The sequence below is a fragment of the Mixophyes fleayi genome, chromosome 4, assembly GCF_038048845.1.
Source record: "Mixophyes fleayi isolate aMixFle1 chromosome 4, aMixFle1.hap1, whole genome shotgun sequence".
Classification (NCBI taxonomy): Eukaryota; Metazoa; Chordata; class Amphibia; order Anura; family Limnodynastidae; genus Mixophyes; species Mixophyes fleayi.
In genome coordinates, this window is record NC_134405.1 from 10,149,650 (window position 1) to 10,174,856 (window position 25,207).

The 25,207-nt window shown below is 47.7% G+C and overlaps 2 protein-coding genes and 1 long non-coding RNA gene across 3 annotated transcripts in view; 1 reads left to right on the forward strand and 2 right to left on the reverse strand.

Moving 5' to 3' along the window:
• Nucleotides 1-11,245, reverse strand: part of LOC142151031 (F-box only protein 24-like) — a 32,691-nt gene extending 21,446 nt beyond the window's left edge. The window contains exon 1 of the transcript XR_012691132.1: nucleotides 11,055-11,245. The gene's annotated coding sequence lies outside the window, so the exon portion shown is untranslated. The remainder of the gene's footprint in view (nucleotides 1-11,054) is intronic.
• SPAG7 (sperm associated antigen 7) lies at nucleotides 11,238-24,582 on the forward strand. The gene is made up of 7 exons (XM_075206283.1): nucleotides 11,238-11,356; nucleotides 20,292-20,359; nucleotides 20,673-20,761; nucleotides 21,846-21,930; nucleotides 22,193-22,282; nucleotides 22,920-23,076; nucleotides 23,548-24,582. The coding sequence occupies exons 1-7, from the start codon at nucleotides 11,272-11,274 to the stop codon at nucleotides 23,658-23,660; spliced, it is 687 nt and encodes a 228-aa protein (XP_075062384.1). The 5' UTR covers nucleotides 11,238-11,271; the 3' UTR covers nucleotides 23,661-24,582.
• On the reverse strand, nucleotides 11,952-18,544 carry LOC142151032 (uncharacterized). Its single transcript, XR_012691134.1, has 2 exons — nucleotides 17,890-18,544; nucleotides 11,952-13,463 (listed from the first exon to the last, which is right to left on the reverse strand). It is a non-coding gene; the product is annotated as an uncharacterized LOC142151032 (long non-coding RNA).
• Nucleotides 24,583-25,207: the final 625 nt, after the last annotated feature.

The following is a 25,207-nucleotide window of genomic DNA, read 5'->3' on the forward strand; positions in this document are numbered from 1 at the left end:
GTATGGCTTACACTCACAGGACTCCAGAGGTACGGCTTACACTCACAGGACTCCAGAGGTACGGCTTACACTCACAGGACTCCAGAGGTACGGCTTACACTCACAGGACTCCAGAGGTACGGCTTACACACACAGGACTCTGGAGGTACGGCTTACACTCACAGGATCCCGGAGGTGTTGTCCACACTCACAGGACACCGGAGGTATTGCTCACACTCACAGGACTCCGGAGGTACGGCTTACACTCACAGGACTCTGGAGGTGTTGTCCACACTCACAGGATTCCGGAGGTATGGCTCACACTCACAGGATTTCAGAGGTATGGCTCACACTCACAGGACTCCGGAGATACGGCTTACACTCACAGGACTCCAGAGGTACGGCTTACACTCACAGGACTCCGGAGGTACGGCTTACACTCACAGGACTCCAGAGGTACGGCTTACACTCACAGGACTCCAGAGGTACGGCTTACACTCACAGGACTCCAGAGGTACGGCTTACACACACAGGACTCTGGAGGTACGGCTTACACTCACAGGACTCGAGGTACGGCTTACACTCACAGGACTCCAGAGGTACGGCTTACACACACAGGACTCCAGAGGTACGGCTTACACTCACAGGATCCCGGAGGTGTTGTCCACACTCACAGGACACCGGAGGTATTGCTCACACTCACAGGACTCCGGAGGTACGGCTTACACTCACAGGACTCTGGAGGTGTTGTCCACACTCACAGGATTCCGGAGGTATGGCTCACACTCACAGGATTTCAGAGGTATGGCTCACACTCACAGGACTCCGGAGATACGGCTTACACTCACAGGACTCCAGAGGTATGGCTTACACTCACAGGACTCCAGAGGCATGACTTACACTCACAGGACTCCGGAGGTATGGCTCACGCTCACAGGACTCCGGAGGTATGGCTCACACTCACAGGACTCCAGAGGTACGGCTTACACTCACAGGACTCCAGAGGTACAGCTTACACTCACAGGACTCCGGAGGTACGGCTTACACACACAGGACTCTGCAGGTACGGCTTACACTCACAGGATCCCGGAGGTGTTGTCCACACTCACAGGACACCGGAGGTATGGCTTACACTCACAGGACTCCAGAGGTACGGCTTACACTCACAGGACTCCAGAGGTACGGCTTACACTCACAGGACTCCAGAGGTACGGCTTACACACACAGGACTCTGGAGGTACGGCTTACACTCACAGGATCCCGGAGGTGTTGTCCACACTCACAGGACACCGGAGGTATTGCTCACACTCACAGGACTCCGGAGGTACGGCTTACACTCACAGGACTCTGGAGGTGTTGTCCACACTCACAGGATTCCGGAGGTATGGCTCACACTCACAGGATTTCAGAGGTATGGCTCACACTCACAGGACTCCGGAGATACGGCTTACACTCACAGGACTCCAGAGGTACGGCTTACACTCACAGGACTCCGGAGGTACGGCTTACACTCACAGGACTCCAGAGGTACGGCTTACACTCACAGGACTCCAGAGGTACGGCTTACACTCACAGGACTCCAGAGGTACGGCTTACACACACAGGACTCTGGAGGTAGGGCTTACACTCACAGGATCCCGGAGGTGTTGTCCACACTCACAGGACACCGGAGGTATGGCTTACACTCACAGGACTCCAGAGGTACGGCTTACACTCACAGGACTCGAGGTACGGCTTACACTCACAGGACTCCAGAGGTACGGCTTACACACACAGGACTCCAGAGGTACGGCTTACACTCACAGGATCCCGGAGGTGTTGTCCACACTCACAGGACACCGGAGGTATTGCTCACACTCACAGGACTCCGGAGGTACGGCTTACACTCACAGGACTCTGGAGGTGTTGTCCACACTCACAGGATTCCGGAGGTATGGCTCACACTCACAGGATTTCAGAGGTATGGCTCACACTCACAGGACTCCGGAGATACGGCTTACACTCACAGGACTCCAGAGGTATGGCTTACACTCACAGGACTCCAGAGGCATGACTTACACTCACAGGACTCCGGAGGTATGGCTCACGCTCACAGGACTCCGGAGGTATGGCTCACACTCACAGGACTCCGGAGGTATGGCTCACGCTCACAGGACTCTGGAGGTACGGCTTACACTCACAGGATCCCGGAGGTGTTGTCCACACTCACAGGACACCGGAGGTATTGCTCACACTCACAGGACTCCGGAGGTACGGCTTACACTCACAGGACTCTGGAGGTGTTGTCCACACTCACAGGATTCCGGAGGTATGGCTCACACTCACAGGATTTCAGAGGTATGGCTCACACTCACAGGACTCCGGAGATACGGCTTACACTCACAGGACTCCAGAGGTATGGCTTACACTCACAGGACTCCGGAGGTACGGCTTACACTCACAGGACTCCAGAGGTACGGCTTACACTCACAGGACTCCAGAGGTACGGCTTACACTCACAGGACTCCAGAGGTACGGCTTACACACACAGGACTCTGGAGGTACGGCTTACACTCACAGGATCCCGGAGGTGTTGTCCACACTCACAGGACACCGGAGGTATGGCTTACACTCACAGGACTCCAGAGGTACGGCTTACACTCACAGGACTCGAGGTACGGCTTACACTCACAGGACTCCAGAGGTACGGCTTACACACACAGGACTCTGGAGGTACGGCTTACACTCACAGGATCCCAGAGGTGTTGTCCACACTCACAGGACACCGGAGGTATTGCTCACACTCACAGGACTCCGGAGGTACGGCTTACACTCACAGGACTCTGGAGGTATGGCTTACACTCACAGGACTCCGGAGGTACGGCTTACACTCACAGGACTCCAGAGGTACGGCTTACACTCACAGGACTCCAGAGGTACGGCTTACACTCACAGGACTCCAGAGGTACGGCTTACACACACAGGACTCTGGAGGTACGGCTTACACTCACAGGATCCCGGAGGTGTTGTCCACACTCACAGGACACCGGAGGTATGGCTTACACTCACAGGACTCCAGAGGTACGGCTTACACTCACAGGACTCGAGGTACGGCTTACACTCACAGGACTCCAGAGGTACGGCTTACACACACAGGACTCTGGAGGTACGGCTTACACTCACAGGATCCCGGAGGTGTTGTCCACACTCACAGGACACCGGAGGTATTGCTCACACTCACAGGACTCCGGAGGTACGGCTTACACTCACAGGACTCTGGAGGTGTTGTCCACACTCACAGGATTCCGGAGGTATGGCTCACACTCACAGGATTTCAGAGGTATGGCTCACACTCACAGGACTCCGGAGATACGGCTTACACTCACAGGACTCCAGAGGTATGGCTTACACTCACAGGACTCCGGAGGTACGGCTTACACTCACAGGACTCCAGAGGTACGGCTTACACTCACAGGACTCCAGAGGTACGGCTTACACTCACAGGACTCCAGAGGTACGGCTTACACACACAGGACTCTGGAGGTACGGCTTACACTCACAGGATCCCGGAGGTGTTGTCCACACTCACAGGACACCGGAGGTATGGCTTACACTCACAGGACTCCAGAGGTACGGCTTACACTCACAGGACTCGAGGTACGGCTTACACTCACAGGACTCCAGAGGTACGGCTTACACACACAGGACTCTGGAGGTACGGCTTACACTCACAGGATCCCAGAGGTGTTGTCCACACTCACAGGACACCGGAGGTATTGCTCACACTCACAGGACTCCGGAGGTACGGCTTACACTCACAGGACTCTGGAGGTATGGCTTACACTCACAGGACTCCGGAGGTACGGCTTACACTCACAGGACTCCAGAGGTACGGCTTACACTCACAGGACTCCAGAGGTACGGCTTACACTCACAGGACTCCAGAGGTACGGCTTACACACACAGGACTCTGGAGGTACGGCTTACACTCACAGGATCCCGGAGGTGTTGTCCACACTCACAGGACACCGGAGGTATGGCTTACACTCACAGGACTCCAGAGGTACGGCTTACACTCACAGGACTCGAGGTACGGCTTACACTCACAGGACTCCAGAGGTACGGCTTACACACACAGGACTCTGGAGGTACGGCTTACACTCACAGGATCCCGGAGGTGTTGTCCACACTCACAGGACACCGGAGGTATTGCTCACACTCACAGGACTCCGGAGGTACGGCTTACACTCACAGGACTCCGGAGGTGTTGTCCACACTCACAGGATTCCGGAGGTATGGCTCACACTCACAGGATTTCAGAGGTATGGCTCACACTCACAGGACTCCGGAGATACGGCTTACACTCACAGGACTCCAGAGGTATGGCTTACACTCACAGGACTCCAGAGGCATGACTTACACTCACAGGACTCCGGAGGTATGGCTCACGCTCACAGGACTCCGGAGGTATGGCTCACACTCACAGGACTCCGGAGGTATGGCTCACGCTCACAGGACTCCGGAGGTATGGCTCACACTCACAGGACTCCGGAGGTATGGCTCACGCTCACAGGACTCCGGAGGTATGGCTCACACTCACAGGACTCCGGAGGTATGGCTCACGCTCACAGGACTCCGGAGGTATGGCTCACACTCACAGGACTCCGGAGGTACGGCTTACACTCACAGGACTCTGGAGGTGTTGTCCACACTCACAGGATTCCGGAGGTATGGCTCACACTCACAGGATTTCAGAGGTATGGCTCACACTCACAGGACTCCGGAGATACGGCTTACACTCACAGGACTCCAGAGGTATGGCTTACACTCACAGGACTCCAGAGGCATGACTTACACTCACAGGACTCCGGAGGTATGGCTCACGCTCACAGGACTCCGGAGGTATGGCTCACGCTCACAGGACTCCGGAGGTATGGCTCACGCTCACAGGACTTCGGAGGTGTTGTCCACACTCACAGGATTCCGGAGGTACAGCTTACACTCACAGGACTCCGGAGGTATGGCTCACACTCACAGGACTCCGGAGGTATGGCTTACACTCACAGGACTCCGGAGGTATGGCTCACGCTCACAGGACTCCGGAGGTATGGCTCACGCTCACAGGACTCCGGAGGTATGGCTCACACTCACAGGACTCCGGAGGTATTGCTCACACTCACAGGACTCTGGAGGTATGGCTCACACTCACAGGACTCCAGAGGTACGGCTTACACTCACAGGACTCCAGAGGTACGGCTTACACTCACAGGACTCTGGAGGTGTTGTCCACACTCACAGGATTCCGGAGGTATGGCTCACACTCACAGGATTTCAGAGGTATGGCTCACACTCACAGGACTCCGGAGATACGGCTTACACTCACAGGACTCCAGAGGTACGGCTTACACTCACAGGACTCCGGAGGTACGGCTTACACTCACAGGACTCCAGAGGTACGGCTTACACTCACAGGATTCCAGAGGTACGGCTTACACTCACAAGACTCCAGAGGTACGGCTTACACACACAGGACTCTGGAGGTAGGGCTTACACTCACAGGATCCCGGAGGTGTTGTCCACACTCACAGGACACCGGAGGTATGGCTTACACTCACAGGACTCCAGAGGTACGGCTTACACTCACAGGACTCGAGGTACGGCTTACACTCACAGGACTCCAGAGGTACGGCTTACACACACAGGACTCCAGAGGTACGGCTTACACTCACAGGATCCCGGAGGTGTTGTCCACACTCACAGGACACCGGAGGTATTGCTCACACTCACAGGACTCCGGAGGTACGGCTTACACTCACAGGACTCTGGAGGTGTTGTCCACACTCACAGGATTCCGGAGGTATGGCTCACACTCACAGGATTTCAGAGGTATGGCTCACACTCACAGGACTCCGGAGATACGGCTTACACTCACAGGACTCCAGAGGTATGGCTTACACTCACAGGACTCCAGAGGCATGACTTACACTCACAGGACTCCGGAGGTATGGCTCACGCTCACAGGACTCCGGAGGTATGGCTCACACTCACAGGACTCCGGAGGTATGGCTCACGCTCACAGGACTCTGGAGGTACGGCTTACACTCACAGGATCCCGGAGGTGTTGTCCACACTCACAGGACACCGGAGGTATTGCTCACACTCACAGGACTCCGGAGGTACGGCTTACACTCACAGGACTCTGGAGGTGTTGTCCACACTCACAGGATTCCGGAGGTATGGCTCACACTCACAGGATTTCAGAGGTATGGCTCACACTCACAGGACTCCGGAGATACGGCTTACACTCACAGGACTCCAGAGGTATGGCTTACACTCACAGGACTCCGGAGGTACGGCTTACACTCACAGGACTCCAGAGGTACGGCTTACACTCACAGGACTCCAGAGGTACGGCTTACACTCACAGGACTCCAGAGGTACGGCTTACACACACAGGACTCTGGAGGTACGGCTTACACTCACAGGATCCCGGAGGTGTTGTCCACACTCACAGGACACCGGAGGTATGGCTTACACTCACAGGACTCCAGAGGTACGGCTTACACTCACAGGACTCGAGGTACGGCTTACACTCACAGGACTCCAGAGGTACGGCTTACACACACAGGACTCTGGAGGTACGGCTTACACTCACAGGATCCCAGAGGTGTTGTCCACACTCACAGGACACCGGAGGTATTGCTCACACTCACAGGACTCCGGAGGTACGGCTTACACTCACAGGACTCTGGAGGTATGGCTTACACTCACAGGACTCCGGAGGTACGGCTTACACTCACAGGACTCCAGAGGTACGGCTTACACTCACAGGACTCCAGAGGTACGGCTTACACTCACAGGACTCCAGAGGTACGGCTTACACACACAGGACTCTGGAGGTACGGCTTACACTCACAGGATCCCGGAGGTGTTGTCCACACTCACAGGACACCGGAGGTATGGCTTACACTCACAGGACTCCAGAGGTACGGCTTACACTCACAGGACTCGAGGTACGGCTTACACTCACAGGACTCCAGAGGTACGGCTTACACACACAGGACTCTGGAGGTACGGCTTACACTCACAGGATCCCGGAGGTGTTGTCCACACTCACAGGACACCGGAGGTATTGCTCACACTCACAGGACTCCGGAGGTACGGCTTACACTCACAGGACTCTGGAGGTGTTGTCCACACTCACAGGATTCCGGAGGTATGGCTCACACTCACAGGATTTCAGAGGTATGGCTCACACTCACAGGACTCCGGAGATACGGCTTACACTCACAGGACTCCAGAGGTATGGCTTACACTCACAGGACTCCGGAGGTACGGCTTACACTCACAGGACTCCAGAGGTACGGCTTACACTCACAGGACTCCAGAGGTACGGCTTACACTCACAGGACTCCAGAGGTACGGCTTACACACACAGGACTCTGGAGGTACGGCTTACACTCACAGGATCCCGGAGGTGTTGTCCACACTCACAGGACACCGGAGGTATGGCTTACACTCACAGGACTCCAGAGGTACGGCTTACACTCACAGGACTCGAGGTACGGCTTACACTCACAGGACTCCAGAGGTACGGCTTACACACACAGGACTCTGGAGGTACGGCTTACACTCACAGGATCCCAGAGGTGTTGTCCACACTCACAGGACACCGGAGGTATTGCTCACACTCACAGGACTCCGGAGGTACGGCTTACACTCACAGGACTCTGGAGGTATGGCTTACACTCACAGGACTCCGGAGGTACGGCTTACACTCACAGGACTCCAGAGGTACGGCTTACACTCACAGGACTCCAGAGGTACGGCTTACACTCACAGGACTCCAGAGGTACGGCTTACACACACAGGACTCTGGAGGTACGGCTTACACTCACAGGATCCCGGAGGTGTTGTCCACACTCACAGGACACCGGAGGTATGGCTTACACTCACAGGACTCCAGAGGTACGGCTTACACTCACAGGACTCGAGGTACGGCTTACACTCACAGGACTCCAGAGGTACGGCTTACACACACAGGACTCTGGAGGTACGGCTTACACTCACAGGATCCCGGAGGTGTTGTCCACACTCACAGGACACCGGAGGTATTGCTCACACTCACAGGACTCCGGAGGTACGGCTTACACTCACAGGACTCCGGAGGTGTTGTCCACACTCACAGGATTCCGGAGGTATGGCTCACACTCACAGGATTTCAGAGGTATGGCTCACACTCACAGGACTCCGGAGATACGGCTTACACTCACAGGACTCCAGAGGTATGGCTTACACTCACAGGACTCCAGAGGCATGACTTACACTCACAGGACTCCGGAGGTATGGCTCACGCTCACAGGACTCCGGAGGTATGGCTCACACTCACAGGACTCCGGAGGTATGGCTCACGCTCACAGGACTCCGGAGGTATGGCTCACACTCACAGGACTCCGGAGGTATGGCTCACGCTCACAGGACTCCGGAGGTATGGCTCACACTCACAGGACTCCGGAGGTATGGCTCACGCTCACAGGACTCCGGAGGTATGGCTCACACTCACAGGACTCCGGAGGTACGGCTTACACTCACAGGACTCTGGAGGTGTTGTCCACACTCACAGGATTCCGGAGGTATGGCTCACACTCACAGGATTTCAGAGGTATGGCTCACACTCACAGGACTCCGGAGATACGGCTTACACTCACAGGACTCCAGAGGTATGGCTTACACTCACAGGACTCCAGAGGCATGACTTACACTCACAGGACTCCGGAGGTATGGCTCACGCTCACAGGACTCCGGAGGTATGGCTCACGCTCACAGGACTCCGGAGGTATGGCTCACGCTCACAGGACTCCGGAGGTATGGCTCACGCTCACAGGACTTCGGAGGTGTTGTCCACACTCACAGGATTCCGGAGGTACAGCTTACACTCACAGGACTCCGGAGGTATGGCTCACACTCACAGGACTCCGGAGGTATGGCTTACACTCACAGGACTCCGGAGGTATGGCTCACGCTCACAGGACTCCGGAGGTATGGCTCACGCTCACAGGACTCCGGAGGTATGGCTCACACTCACAGGACTCCGGAGGTATTGCTCACACTCACAGGACTCTGGAGGTATGGCTCACACTCACAGGACTCCAGAGGTACGGCTTACACTCACAGGACTCCAGAGGTACGGCTTACACTCACAGGACTCCAGAGGTACGGCTTACACACACAGGACTCTGGAGGTACGGCTTACACTCACAGGATCCCGGAGGTGTTGTCCACACTCACAGGACACCGGAGGTATTGCTCACACTCACAGGACTCCGGAGGTACGGCTTACACTCACAGGACTCTGGAGGTGTTGTCCACACTCACAGGATTCCGGAGGTATGGCTCACACTCACAGGATTTCAGAGGTATGGCTCACACTCACAGGACTCCGGAGATACGGCTTACACTCACAGGACTCCAGAGGTATGGCTTACACTCACAGGACTCCGGAGGTACGGCTTACACTCACAGGACTCCAGAGGTACGGCTTACACTCACAGGACTCCAGAGGTACGGCTTACACTCACAGGACTCCAGAGGTACGGCTTACACACACAGGACTCTGGAGGTACGGCTTACACTCACAGGATCCCGGAGGTGTTGTCCACACTCACAGGACACCGGAGGTATGGCTTACACTCACAGGACTCCAGAGGTACGGCTTACACTCACAGGACTCGAGGTACGGCTTACACTCACAGGACTCCAGAGGTACGGCTTACACACACAGGACTCTGGAGGTACGGCTTACACTCACAGGATCCCGGAGGTGTTGTCCACACTCACAGGACACCGGAGGTATTGCTCACACTCACAGGACTCCGGAGGTACGGCTTACACTCACAGGACTCTGGAGGTGTTGTCCACACTCACAGGATTCCGGAGGTATGGCTCACACTCACAGGATTTCAGAGGTATGGCTCACACTCACAGGACTCCGGAGATACGGCTTACACTCACAGGACTCCAGAGGTATGGCTTACACTCACAGGACTCCAGAGGCATGACTTACACTCACAGGACTCCGGAGGTATGGGTCACGCTCACAGGACTCCGGAGGTATGGCTCACACTCACAGGACTCCGGAGGTATGGCTCACGCTCACAGGACTCCGGAGGTATGGCTCACACTCACAGGACTCCGGAGGTATGGCTCACGCTCACAGGACTCCGGAGGTATGGCTCACGCTCACAGGACTCCGGAGGTATGGCTCACGCTCACAGGACTCCGGAGGTATGGCTCACACTCACAGGACTCCGGAGGTACGGCTTACACTCACAGGACTCTGGAGGTGTTGTCCACACTCACAGGATTCCGGAGGTATGGCTCACACTCACAGGATTTCAGAGGTATGGCTCACACTCACAGGACTCCGGAGATACGGCTTACACTCACAGGACTCCAGAGGTATGGCTTACACTCACAGGACTCCAGAGGCATGACTTACACTCACAGGACTCCGGAGGTATGGCTCACGCTCACAGGACTCCGGAGGTATGGCTCACGCTCACAGGACTCCGGAGGTATGGCTCACGCTCACAGGACTTCGGAGGTGTTGTCCACACTCACAGGATTCCGGAGGTACAGCTTACACTCACAGGACTCCGGAGGTATGGCTTACACTCACAGGACTCCGGAGGTATGGCTCACGCTCACAGGACTCCGGAGGTATGGCTCACGCTCACAGGACTCCGGAGGTATGGCTCACACTCACAGGACTCCGGAGGTATTGCTCACACTCACAGGACTCTGGAGGTATGGCTCACACTCACAGGACTCCGGAGGTATTGCTCACACTCACAGGACTCTGGAGGTGTGGCTCACACTCACAGGACAACCTCCCGCCATACCACACTCTATTGCGCAAATTTACATCGCACAATCCCACACCATGAAATGGGGCGGGGCACCTGGAAAACAGATTTGTATTGTGAATCAGTCCTGGGGTGCAGGAGAGGTGACGGGTCCAGGGGGAGGTGTAAGCCTCCAGGAAGCGACTCCGGGGTAACTCTGCCCTGCGTGGGGCGGTGGAAGACTCGGCTTACCAGTATATTATAAGAAATACTGCAGGGAATTACTCCCAGGTATCAGTTCATTTATCTGCCTGCAGGTGGCGCTGCCACGTCTTCTACACTCAGGAGCGCGCATTGCCGCTTTAAGGCTGTAGGAACAGATGGGGACACAGAGGGCGCTGTTGCGACTTTAAGGGAGCGCGCACGTTTAACTACTGGAGCGCGCGCCCTCCCGCTCACAGGATCCAAGATGGCGGATCTGCTCGGTTCTATCCTAAGCTCCATGGAGCGGCCGCCTGTGGTCGGGGACAAGGAGAGTCGGCGGAAAGCTAAGGGTGAGTCCGCTCTTATCAACCTGGAGAGGGGACACTGGCCATTCGGCTCTCTAAGCCCGGAGCGCGGCGACGGCTGCCCGGTGTCCGCATATTCATGACCGGCTCCAGCCCGCGATCTCATTGGTTGGAGCGCTTGCCAGTCTGTTCTATACCGTATCCTAAGCGACCAATCAGTGTGAAACTCTGGCTGGTGCCGCATAATGATTGGCTGCGTAGTAGTTAGGAGGGTTATTTTTTCCTCCTCAGCCGCAGTTAGCTGGGCGACAGAGCGACCAATCGGCGCATGCTTTTCGTATTGTTTGGACGCTGATTGGTTGTTGTGTTTTCCAGGCTGTTGCGCAGTTCGTTTGTTATTGGTTGACTGAGGCGTTGATTCTTTCTGCCTCTGGATGAGTGGGGCTGCCAGTCTTCATCATGGCCCCATCTCTGTCTGTGACGTCATCTCCCCCTAATGGCTGCAGTGCTTGTCGCTCAAACTCTTTTAAAGGGCCAGTCTTACATGTGTTAAATCTAAAATTCTGACCCAAGTCAGCCTGTGGTGTCAAGTATATCTGGAAGCGCTTCAATCAGCTGGAGAGAATTGACACAGACCAAGTTCTGTATGCAAGGAATATTCTCTAGTTTATTGATACAAAGATACAGGTTTTTATAGGCTACTGAATAAATGAATCCTACGTCATATGCATACAATAGTTTATACCACTAGTTTATGAGAAGCGCTACTGATTAACTTTCTCACGTATTCTTGAGGTGTTTACTTTTCTCCCCCTTCTAAGGACAGATGAGCCTATTATTTCTTATCTCAAGGGGAGTTGGAGATATGCTATGTGCAACACCATGGATACAGCTCCCATACTACCAGCTGGATATGAAGCTCATTATTGTTTTCATAACTGGTTACATTCTTCAGGTGTTCTCTATTAGTTCAACTTCAAGGCCATAGGCTCACATATTGCAAAACTGCAAGTTAACAGAAAAATGAATAATCTCTTCTAGCAAATAATATTTCTATACAAGTTACAATAAAATGGCTGAACAAAGGCCTTATGAGGCCTTAACAAAAAATCATATTTAACATTTCCCATCTTTTATTCAATTTTCGACCCTTTCTCCTCCTACCTACCTAATCCTATCTATAGAACCACATTCTTAATAAGCAGGTACTTATACACATGTAGGAGGCCACATGCATAGAGTTGGTCCCCTTAGGAATCTGTCAACTCATCCCCCACTAATAAGCCTGTGATCCTCCCTGTCCTAACTTGATTTATGAGGAGATGCATTTTGGCAAATGTCCATGTCTAGAAAAGATGGTTTCTTAGAAGATGGTTTCTTAAAAGATGGTTTCTTAAAAGATAGTTAATGAGTCTATAGTAGTTCTGCAGGCCTTGCATGTCCTTTGTTCAATCTTTAGTAGTTTCTTGTTGCAAACTCTGCAGTTCTTTGGCTTTGCTAGTCCAAATAATTCATGACACTCATAGTCTGGTCAGGTTTCAGAAGTAATTTCTGTGATCATCAGAGGTTCGGGATTTTCAGTGGTTCCCTTTTTGGAGAGACAACAATCAAGTGTCAGTAACTTCTTAATCAGCCATATATTTAGTTTCATTATCACCTATACGATCAACAGGATTGCTAAACCATTTGCTACTAATGCCAATATTTCCAATATCCAACATGAATCATTACTGACAACTTTACCAATGAGGTTATGCATCTGCACAAAGACATTTTCAGAGTTTACTCTACTATGAGTGCAAATTGTTGAGCACTCCTTCCCATATGTTTCTCACAGTGGCATAGGCAATATGTCACTTAACTGTCTGTTTCATACTGGGTTAGGGAGGCCTTAATCCCTACTTCAGTCACAATTATTCTGGCAAGACATATCAATACAATGAGACAGTCATTTCTATTTATCAGAACAAGACTCCCCTGATTTGAAGACTTTGCAGTGTTATGCGTGAATCCAGGTGTCTCTTTCCTGTACTTTCACTGCCATGGGAGTTGTCAACAGGACTTGATAAGGACCCTTGTATCTGGGTTCAAGACTTCTCCTGATGTGCTTTCTCACGACCACCCAGCCCCCCAGGGTGCAGTTTATGGGTACCTGTATCAAAATTAGGGTTTGCAATGGAGGAGAATATTTGACCATGTATTTCAGTTAGTTGTTTCTATAATAAGGCAACATAATTCAACAAATCACTATATACATGGTGTAGTTGCTATGGAAAATAACAGCCTGTTCTGTTTGCTGTGCCAAACAATATCTCATATGGTGTTAAACCTGTGTCTTTCCTAGCAGTATTTTTTACTGAGTGCAGGTAAACATGAGATCCATGGCAGACCTGTTTCAGCCATTATTTTCTGCATTTTCAATTTCAGTGTACCATTAAGGCGCTCCATACATCCTGAACTTTGGGATCTGTAGGGGGTGTGATAGTTTCTGGAATCCTTGCCCCGTAAAGTGTATCCCTCTGTCACTTACAATGACCTCTGGTACACCATATCATCAGATTACCTCATTCGCAATTTTCTTGGCTAATGCTTTAGCATTTGCTTTTCTATACAGCCATGTCTCCAGCCAGTGACTAAAGAAGTTGACACAGACAAGCACATTCTCAAAGCCCGAGCATTTGGGAAGTTATAAAGTCTATCTGTATCCTCTTATAGGGATATTATGTCTGGGGTGTGCTTTTCCATAGGACAGACTTACTCGGGTTACTTTGTGCACAGACTAGGCATTCTGCCACTAACGACTGTGCTGCTTGGGCGAACCCTGGTACTATCCATAAGCTGCTAGTGAGTACAACCATAGCATCTTTTCCCAGATGCACTTTCTCGTGTGCTATATTGGCCATAATGGGATAAACTACTTTTGGCAGACACAAACGCTGACCTTTACACCACTCCTTGCACTTCTAGTGCTCCATGTATTGCCCAAGTCTTTTTCTTATTTTCTGTTGCTTGTCTTTCCATAAGTTGGAGTGTGCTCTGGTCAAACAGGGGTCAGGGGGTCACCATGTAAATAGACTCCCCTTGGGGTACTGGGGCTATGGCGGCTTCTCGTGCGGCCTGGTCTATTTCACTTAGCTTCGGGGGTAGTATCTCTGTGTGTGTCTTCATCTTCATCACTGTTTGGAGGACAGCTGGAATGCAGTGAACAATGCCCTGGTATGTTCATCATATTGACTGGTTTGCTTGCTGAACCCATAAGGTCCCTACTTTTCCATACAGGGCCATAATCATGCGCAATTACAAATGCATAACTTGAATCAGTGTAAATATTTACTCTTTGTCCTTTTGCATATATGCATGCAAGTGTCAGGGCCTTTAGTTCAGCTTCTTGTGCTGACATGTGACTCGGTAGAGTCTGTTGAATCACTATTTCTGTGTGTGTGGTTACAGCACACCCTGTATACGGGACAGGATCTATGTGATAGTGTGAACCATCTACAAAAAGAGTGATGTCTGCATCTGGTAATGGTTTATCTTTAATGTGAGATAAAACCAGAGATTCTTGTTTCATTAGTTCTATGCAATCATGTTCAGAAAAATTTTGTTTGCATTTTTTTTTTTTCCTTTCTTTCTGTTCAAGCTGGAATGAAATTCCCCCAAATCCCTAGGGTAACCCCAATATATACAGGTACTTCTCCCATCTTTTGAAACTTGCTGCAATAAGGCAGCAGGATTCAACATTGTGCACTGCTTAAGTGTAACGTTACTGGGAGTAAGCAGTGCTACTTCATTAGGATAGGCTTCAGTAAGGAGCATGTGGAATCCAAGGACAAGGTTCTTGGTTTCTGAGTTCCACAAAGTTTACACTCATTAGATGGAGTGTACAGTACAACGGTTAAGACAGATGTGGTAACTTTAATTCTTCTGGAAGAGAAACACTTAGCTTAAATAACCTGTTAATAAGCCACATCATCAGTTCTATTAGTGTATATAATAATGTGTTGGGCCACAATACTCACAAACACATTCCTGCATTGGGTGTAAACCCCTGTAGTCATGGGTTGCTCTTTTCTTTATTTGGTTGGGTTAAACTTTCATATTAGAATTTTCTAATTATGTATAATGATCTATACATTACTATGGGCCTGAGTCTGGTTCTTCCAAACTTGGCTTTCCTTTCTAGTCTAGTACACATCTACAGCGCACAGCAAAGGAAAATAACGTGCAATCTATATTCCTCCTGCTAATATCAATGAACTCCCCTCTCTGGTCTCCCTTGGACCTTTAAAAAACTTAAAATACAGTTTACTCAGATTCCCCTTGTCTGAAGGTCTTAACATATATCTGTGAACATGAGAGGCTCTGGGGCCTCTTGTGCTTCCTTTTTTTTTTTTTTTCTTCTAATAAAAAAAGGAAAGGGAGGAAGAAAATACACAGTGCGCTCGGCAAGTGTTATATGTCACTCATTTCACAATAGGAGGGAATGTCCTTTGTGCTGTATATCTTCATACTTAGTAAATCTGGCCGGTAACAAATGTTTTGCTTGTGCTTGGTTTCTGTCACAACGTACGATACCGTTAAGGTAACTGGGTGTCCTAGCACAATATCTATACTCTTTTCAAGCACTAAAGCAGAGTAGTATGCAAGTGACCTTAGCTTGCGACCATGTATTTGTGTCAGTACTCCTTGTACATGTGCACTGACTTCATAACAAAATAATGTGAAAGGCTTGTCATAATCTGGCAAAGCCAGTGCTGGCGTTGAAGTTATTTCAGCTTAAAATTGGTTAAACATTTGGTTCTGCTCAGAGGAGAGTATAAATGGCTTGCTATGATCCAGAAGTGCTAATGCAGGAGCACATACAATTGCTCTTAAAGTCTTAAATCTTTTTCATTTCTGTAAAAATATAGAATTCCCATCAATGCATTACCATACCCACAATAAAAAGAATTATTTACAGTATATGACAATTATAGCACAGTAAATAAGGGCAGTAAATGTCTTTACAAACACTGATTTACTCAAAACTGTAATGAGGATACAAATAAAAACCTTTTGCTTTCTGCACATACAGAAAAACCACCTAGTTCATGCATTTGCTATGTGAATAGCACATAAACTCTAATATCTCTTCCAAAACAAGGTAATCATTACTCAGAAGAGTTTACGTTATTTAAATCCTTCATTAGTTTATACTTATGTTTGTTGTGGTGCAAAGATGGTGCATTGGAAGTTAAATCAATGCAATCTGGATTGCCTAATGGGTCTTTGCAGCTGGAGACCTGTGAATAAAAAAACTTTTGCATAGAGATTAACATTTATTTACTAGGAATTACTGTAACTGTAACATGCGTGTATACTGTTATCAGGTAACCAGTGAACAGCTGCTAAAAGCTTAACTGTGACGCTATGCGTTCCATGCCTTGATTTCCTCAAAGGGGCAGTCCCTAATTTCACAAATAGAGAATGTCAAAGTGACGAGACCTGGGCGAGTGTTCAAAGCCACTCCTTTCTTATCATCTCTTAGTACAGCCCTTTTAAATGACACTAATTAAATTTCCGGGTTTAGAAACATTCAATCTGGAATCTTGGTTCCAAGTATTCAACCATTTTAAAAGCAGCACTGTCTCATAAATCAGAGTACTCTCGTTAGACACAATACATTGTGTCTGTAAATCATTCAACATTTTCTCAACAAAATCTCTCTCCCGTGACCAAATATTCACACATATTTCTAGATTCTGTGATTTTCGTGTTCAAAGTAAAAATATATTCACTTAAGTCTCGCTCACAGACGACATTTTATCTCGTAACATTTCTTTAAAGGCATAACAAACCCTCCTGATTTCTGAGAACATTCATCAGCGCCATTTTAACACAGATAAAAACAGCATGTAAGCTCACTCCCACAATTCTCAACTTCATTAAAGAGAAAGCTATATTTCTGAACTTCAGAAACAAAATTATTTTGTTCAAATACAGAAACGGCTTGTTGGATCCCAGCCAGCTTTGTTCTGACACTAGTACTTATAGTGATAATGTACATTATTTACAATCTTGTCCGTGCAATCGGACCAAACATTTTAAAACTTCTTTTGTATCTTTTTAAAAGCTTATCATTAAGCAATGAATGTACAACTTTTTCAACCTTGAAACATGTCTCTTGTAAAAAACGGACAAGACAGACAAACATTGTGATTTAAAGTAAATCAAACATCTCCCTTATAGAGCACTAAGACAGAGAACAAACAATGTGAATTATCACGGATCTCTCTCACACGCAGTAAGACGGAGACAAAACTCACATACAGAGAAAGAAAACTTAACTGACATCTTCCAGCCTACTGCTGTGGAACTACAAGTCCCAGCATTACACTAAATACAAGTTAGCTTCAACATGTTATCATCAATCAGCACTCCGGACACATTTTTTTAATTTTACATACATTGTCAAAAAACAAAAAACAGTGTGCTTCTTATCTCAACACACTGAAATCATTTACACAGAATAAGGGAGGGGCACATTTCACTTATTCAGCTGCACAGGATCAAACATACATTTATAATATACAACCTACTTGATTCATTATTCAGCTTCCGATGCATTTAGCATATCCACATATATTTCGACTTTTCAGATCTCTTAACTTTCCTGTGCCACCTCAAACAATCTCTTGGGGTTTGATCTCAATACCCCTTTGTTCTTGTCACATTACCACTTGCAACACCTTTGTTTCTCCATCCACACATATCTTTGGCTATCCCCGCTTTCTTGAAAAATTCCCTGCAGACCTTCTACTCCCCCATTTCCTTTAGTCTTTGTGCATCATATCTATGAGGGAGCTGCTGTCATTTGTTTACTATCTATATTACTCGTATTGACAGTATTCTGTTGAGTCCAAATCGAGACTCTTATCTAGTTTCTGTGGGTTGTCCTTGCACTGGACGTCCCGTTCTGTGGACTCCTTGTACTGGATGTCCGTGCTAAATAGCTTCTTTGACAGTATCTGGGACGAAGGTCTTTTGGAAATCTCTCTTACACAATTTGGGCAGATTACAGAATCTCCCTTCTTTGATATACCTCTGGGGATGGTGTCTAAAATGTTCACTCAATGTTCAAAACAATAACTCTCTAAATCCCTCTATTCCATTACATGCTTCTTTGATCAATGTCTTATGTGACTTTTATGCTTTATACATCATACATAGGTACAAACACATGCACTCAAAATTCAATCATCTTTCAAAAATCTAATCAACAATACAATTACAGTAAACAAATTGGGTTAATGCTGTATTATATTAATCAGATGATACTTGAGACTCACAAATTCGCGTGTCAGGTGCCTCAGACAGACATGAGGTGACCCAGACTAGGAAGACCAACGAGTAGAAATCTACTGACCGCGGATGTTGGGGTTCAATGTGCTGGGAAACCTCCGTTGTCTGTCTTGTAGCCTGCTGGACAGCGAATCTCTGTGGCGACCTCCAAGTTGTTAAATCTAAAATTCTGACCCAAGTCAGCCTGTGGTGTCAAGTATATCTGGAAGCGCTTCAATCAGCTGGAGAGAATTGACACAGACCAAGTTCTGTATACAAGGAATATTCTCTAGTTTATTGATACAAAAATACAGGTTTTTATAGGCTACTGAATAAATGAATCCTACGTCATATGCATACAATAGTTTATACCACTAGTTTATGAGAAGCGCTACTGATTAACTTTCTCACGTATTCTTGAGGTGTTTACTTTTCTCCCCCTTCTAAGGACAGATGAGCCTATTATTTCTTATCTCAAGGGGAGTTGGAGATATGCTATGTGCAACACCATGGATACAGCTCCCATACTACCAGCTGGATATGAAGCTCATTATTGTTTTCATAACTGGTTACATTCTTCAGGTGTTCTCTATTAGTTCAACTTCAAGGCCATAGGCTCACATATTGCAAGACTGCAAGTTAACAGAAAAATGAATAATCTCTTCTAGCAAATAATATTTCTATACAAGTTACAATAAAATGGCTGAACAAAGGCCTTATGAGGCCTTAACAAAAAATCATATTTAACACATGCTATTGGTGTATTATACTGTGGGAGTTCTATATAGTGTGTGAGACTGTTGTATAGTCCATAGGTGGAATGGATTATGCAAATTCACACTCTGGGGGGAGTGGGGTGTCTATACACAGAAGTGCATGCTGGGGCTTGTAGTCCCAAATCTGCAGGAGAGTTACTGGTCATCTAAGTTTGTTCTAGCATGTGGTGTAAACCTCCTCTGTGCCGGTGCCCAAAGTTCGTAATCTACACACCCATTGATGTTCAGTGTTTTTCCTAGTCTTTTACAGATGATTGTATGCCAAGGACAAGCATAATTCAGACGCCAGTGTGGATGGAGACATAGGCCGTCATGCTGGCACTATTAACTGTTGGCGGGACGCAAGTTGACTATTATTGGAATAGATTGTTGTGTGCACTGTAATTACAGGTGCACTTGTCTTACACAGAATAAGGGGATTTCAGACGCTGGTCTCCTTATATTACACTACTGTAAACTCTGTGCATCACCCCCTCCTTTCATAGGTGCAAGGAGAGAGATGTTGGTGCACAGAGCTGGAGGATGAGGGCAGATCAATGATATGGGTTAGTGACACACAAGGACGATTGAGATACAAACAATCTCAAAATCTTACAATTTCCTATAGACTATTATTTGATCACAAATGTCCTATGCACTTAATAATTGACCAATTTTGTGTTCAATGATGGCATCGGCAGAAAAAAAATCAGTGGTAAAAGATTTGATCTTCCCTCCGTCCACCCGTCAAAAACTAAGCAGGAGGAGAGGAGTTTAATCTATGGGAAGAGGTCATTGTGTTCCATTCCAGCCTGTGGAATTATGTTCTCTTCAATGGTTGTAAGTAGTGTCATGGTGATGGCTGAGGTTTATATGTTAGATAATGTTGTTGTCTGATTTTACAGAGCAAGCAGCCCGGATCAAGAATCTTCAAGAACATGAAAAGAGACAGAAAATGGAGTTTAGGAAAAAGGTGAGTGACCGACAGGTAGGAGGAAGCCATGAGTCTGTCCCTCCCCCTGTAGGGTAACACAGACAGAAGGGAGCTATGAGTCTGCCCCTCCCCCTGCAGGGTGACACAGACAGAAGGGAGCTATGAGTCTGTCCCTCCCCCTGCAGGGTGACACAGACAGAAGGGAGCTATGAGTCTGTCCCTCCCCCTACAGGGTGACACAGACAGAAGGGAGCTATGAGTCTGTCCCTCCCCCTGCAGGGTGACAGACAGGAGGGAGCTATGAGTCTGTCCCTCCCCATACATAATAACTCAGATAATCCGTGTATTCCAGATGGAGAAGCAAATCTCGCAGTTTATCCAGGACACCACAATGACCAAGAAGAAGTTTAAGCCGATGGGGAAGATTGAGCGCAGTATTCTGTGAGTGATCTTGTGCGTGTTGTGTTTGTGGCAGGATCCTGTATCCTGAAGCTTTTCCTCTCCTAGTACTGAAATGTTTTACTTATTGTTGTAAGGTACTTTTTTGTGTACATGTGCTGCATGTTCATGTACATAGCTGTATGTAGTATATGGTATACACTCTTAGGTAGTCTAACGTTACTACTTGACTTTCTACAATGCAACCACAGCCTAAATTAATGCAGGGATTATTTATTATATGCCAAACAATTCCCTGCAGTTATTTATGTAGCGTTCTAAAAGCGTTGCTGAATACGTGAATTCTTTAAGAACACAAAGATAGAACATTATTAAATGAGTGTTTAATGACAAGTCGCAAAACACTTATTGTACAAAAAAAAGAACAAATCGACAGACATATAGAAAATAAAAATGCAAAAACATTTTCGTAATACACCTTCATAATTCACCAGCCTGGTATATGCTAGCCACAAGAGCTGTCAACTTCTAACAATATTTCAAGACTTTTAAATACATTTATTTTGCTCTGTGAGGTCACTGACAGAAGTTTGTGGGTATGCTAATCTGTTTTACAACTGGCTTTATTTATTTATTTTGTTTTGTTCCGATACACTTCTTGCCAGCAGTTCTATACATAGGATATATTTCTTTTGACACATAACTGTGGTATATTAATATAATATTAAGTCCACTAAACAAGTTATAAATCTCTGCTCATATGCATAGGAAACCTGAATGTGTTAGATTGCTTGTTTAGGAAGATATTGTTTTCTATCCTCATACAACTTGTATCTATGGATTACTTTATTGATGCAACTAGTTTCTCTGATTACAAATGTAGACTAGGGATTAAGGAAAGTGGTGTTTTCATGTATATGGATTTCCTATATTAATGTCCTTGGAGTGACCCCCAACTGTCCTTTTTGTCAAAGGAATTTCTGGAATCTTCCTGTATCCTTGTTATTATCATTGGTAACAAAGAAAAATATAAAGTATCTTTTCCAAAATTGTTGGTATATACATTGTGTATGCAGTGCGCACATGTCTCCTGTACCAAAGTTTTTTCCGTTTCTCTCTCTTCCAGTCATGACGTTGTGGAAGTGGCCGGACTGACGTCTTTCTCATTCGGAGAGGATGAGGAGAGCAGATACGTCATGATATTTAAGAATGTGAGTTGGCCCTCTGCTAGTCTCTGGGGTTTGTCGTACACTCAGGGGTATGTTTACATACATACTGCAGGTTTGAAAAAGTGGAGATGTTGCCTATAGCAACCAATCAGATTCTAGCTGTCATTTTGTAGAATGTACTAAACAAACGATAAGTAGAATCTGGTTGCTATAGGCAACATCTCCACCTTTTTCAAACCCGCAGTTTAGTAAATCTAGCCCCTCGTCTCGTGAAACCTTCGATCTCACAGTGTTTCCCTTTCAGGAGTTTGCCCCGTGTGATGAAGAGCTGGAGGCATATCGTAATGGCGAGGAATGGGACCCCAGCAAGGCGGAGGAGAAGAGGAGGTTGAAGGTACAAGGGCTGGTTGTCTACACTGAACATGGGACTGATTTTAATGGGGAAGGGGGACTGAGTATGGGTGGTTTGTGGGAGGTCCTAGTACCTGACTTGTAATGTCATAGTATAGTGTGGAGTCTTCTAATCGCTGGTACAGTAGGATCTCTGTAATACTATAATCCTAACTAAAGATACCTCCCCCAAGTTAGGATGGTGCCTGGAGTCCCTCAGCCTCCAGTTTGATTGTATACTCAGACAAACGGCAGCGGCTGTGACAGCTGAACGAACAGCCGTTACAAGGACAAAGCCTACTTTGTACTGCTGTACACCGAGGAACATACACCGTAATAAAACAAGACAGGGTATTAACAGACAGGTATGAGGGTATTGCTTACAATCTATAAGAAAATTGGAGACATACGAGAATAAGAGCCAGTTATTGCGTATTGGTCCATCCAGATTGTCATTGTGAAGAATTACTCGGTGGGCTATGTGATCAAGCAGTCGTACTGCAATGTTGGTTTGTAGGTCAGAGGGTTGTTTCAGCATAGACAGTGAATAAACAAAGCGGTGGTACCCTGGTAGAATAGCCCACTAAGGGTACGAGGGTGGTTCAGGGTGTTTGATGTTAAAACATTCTGTGTCCCGGCAGGAGTTGGCTCGGAGAGAGGCAGAGGCTGACGCGTTGAGGGGTCCATCCTGTGTCAACCCCACCACCGACTACAAGGATAAATACAGTCACCTGATTGGGAAAGTGGCTGCCAAGGACGCTGCCCACACTCTGCAAGCCAACAAGACGTACGGCTGCGGTAAGAAGCCTCCATCTACCAAACCGTTATTTCTGTCCCAAGTTTTCTGAATCAACAGATGCTCCCAATGTTTTTTTGCGCACATCCTTCAGATGTCAGTCAAGACCGGGATGACGTTACGAGATGTTTGTTCTATCCCCGGGAGCTCTATTTAACTTAAGTGTATAATTTGCTGACCTCTAGAGGTGCTACCTATAGAGATCATTTGAGGGAAACCTGGAGAGTAATCAAAAAATTCAGTCTTGTCCACCTAGAAACTTTTAAATTACAAACAGAGGCTGCTGACCCTTTCTTGATCGGAGTCGAAGGACGTAGAAATTGTAGGAAGCAGAATGTTGGAGATCGTCCGTTCTGTCAGACAGTTGTAGTATTTCTGTGGATAGAACAGAGCGGCTGTAGTAGAATCTGTGACCATTGTTGTGAAGTGTTGGCTCTCTTGTAATGTTTGTGCTCCTTTCCGTTGTCCTCCAGTTCCTGTCGCTAATAAGCGAGACACGCGATCCATCGAGGAGGCCATGAACGAGATACGCGCCAAGAAGCGCCTGAAGCAAGAGGACGGGGAGTCGGCGACCAGCAGCTCCTAAGACTCTTCCGAATGCCGCCCCTACTACCCTATCTGTCGACAAGAGGTGTACAGACACCTTTGTGACACGGAGATATTTTAACTGCTGGCAATTTTTACATTTTAAAACATTTTTTAATTTTCCATTGCAAAGGCACAGCGCAGTGTGTTCTGGTTTTTTTTTTTTGGTTTGATTGTTTTTTTTCCATAAGGTAATTTTTGGAAGACTGGTAAGTCGAGAAGGAAGGATTCTAAAGCAACGTCCACTGATCCTTTATGGAGTCGTTGCATCTAATGCTTCCGCTCGGAGAAGAAGGGTCTGCTATCTGGAGCTGATGTCGCTCAAGAACGCTGGTGTCCATGAGACCTCCTTGGTCCCCGAGACTTATGATTGTGACTTGTTTTATGGATGGACATCCGCAGGAGATAGGATATAGAACTGAATGTCTCAGAGCTGTCTGAAGGACTGGATTCCTGTGGCGAGTGCACTCCTTTGTTTTAGCCTGCTCAAAAAAAAATGTAAGCTGAGTTTGTTATGTCTTTTTAAACCTTATATTTGTGACGTTTATAGAGTTTTTACGATGGCCGATGTGGAAGGAACAGGCACCTAAATTGGTGACGGCAGATTTCGTGTGGCCAGATGCCCCATTCCCTTTGTGAAAGCCGCAGTAACTGTTCTAAGCCAGAGTAGAACGTATGTGATCTCTTACAGAAGACTTTGCTGGGTGTCCTTCCCTTTACTCTGACTTGTTGATTCCTGGAAACGTGTTAACGGCTGCTAAGAGGGTTCTGGGAGAATTATTTAACTACCGCTATGAGGACACCCCCTTTCACTCTGCTCTGGGATCTCTGAATGTTCTGTTTTCTGCATTTATAGACCTTTTCCTCCCCCTAAAGCTACCTCCTCTTCATTAAAGTGAACAAATCTGTTGGATTTAAAGAAATGTGTGTGTTGGTTCTTTTGGCTTTTTATTTTCTCGATTTCATGTCATTAAAAAACAAAACAGGATTACACCTTTGTTAGTGGGTAACCGAGCATTACCTGCTCCTAGAACGTGCCTTTCTTACTCAAGTTGCAATCAAGTCTAGTCCACTCCCTCATCATATCCCGCCTTGACTACTGTAACCTAGGTGGCTTTCACTCTCGCCCATCGCTCCCTACTTCAATTAATTGTCAATGATACAAGACTTCCTGCTACTTCACTTTGCAAATACCTAATTTGGGTCCTCTTACCCTCAAAACTTCAATTGAAAGTTCTCACCTATACCTACAGAGCCCTCAACACCAGCAAGCCTTCCTACATCTCTGCTGTCCTTAGGGCTCCTCTATTTCTCCAACAGTCCTGGCCAAAAACATAGTGAGCGGGAGGAGGCGCAAGCAGGAGCTTGTGGCTCGTGGTTGGTCCTCCCACTCTTCTGGCGCCTTTTAAAGATGGTGACCTATGATTGCTGGTTCTCTATGATGGGCTCGGGAGAGGGGACACCTATAATGTTTCCTTGGTGGTAATACATAGTTAAAGGGACCAAGGACAGATCAAGTATCGTATTATGTTCTCTTAGAGGAAGAGA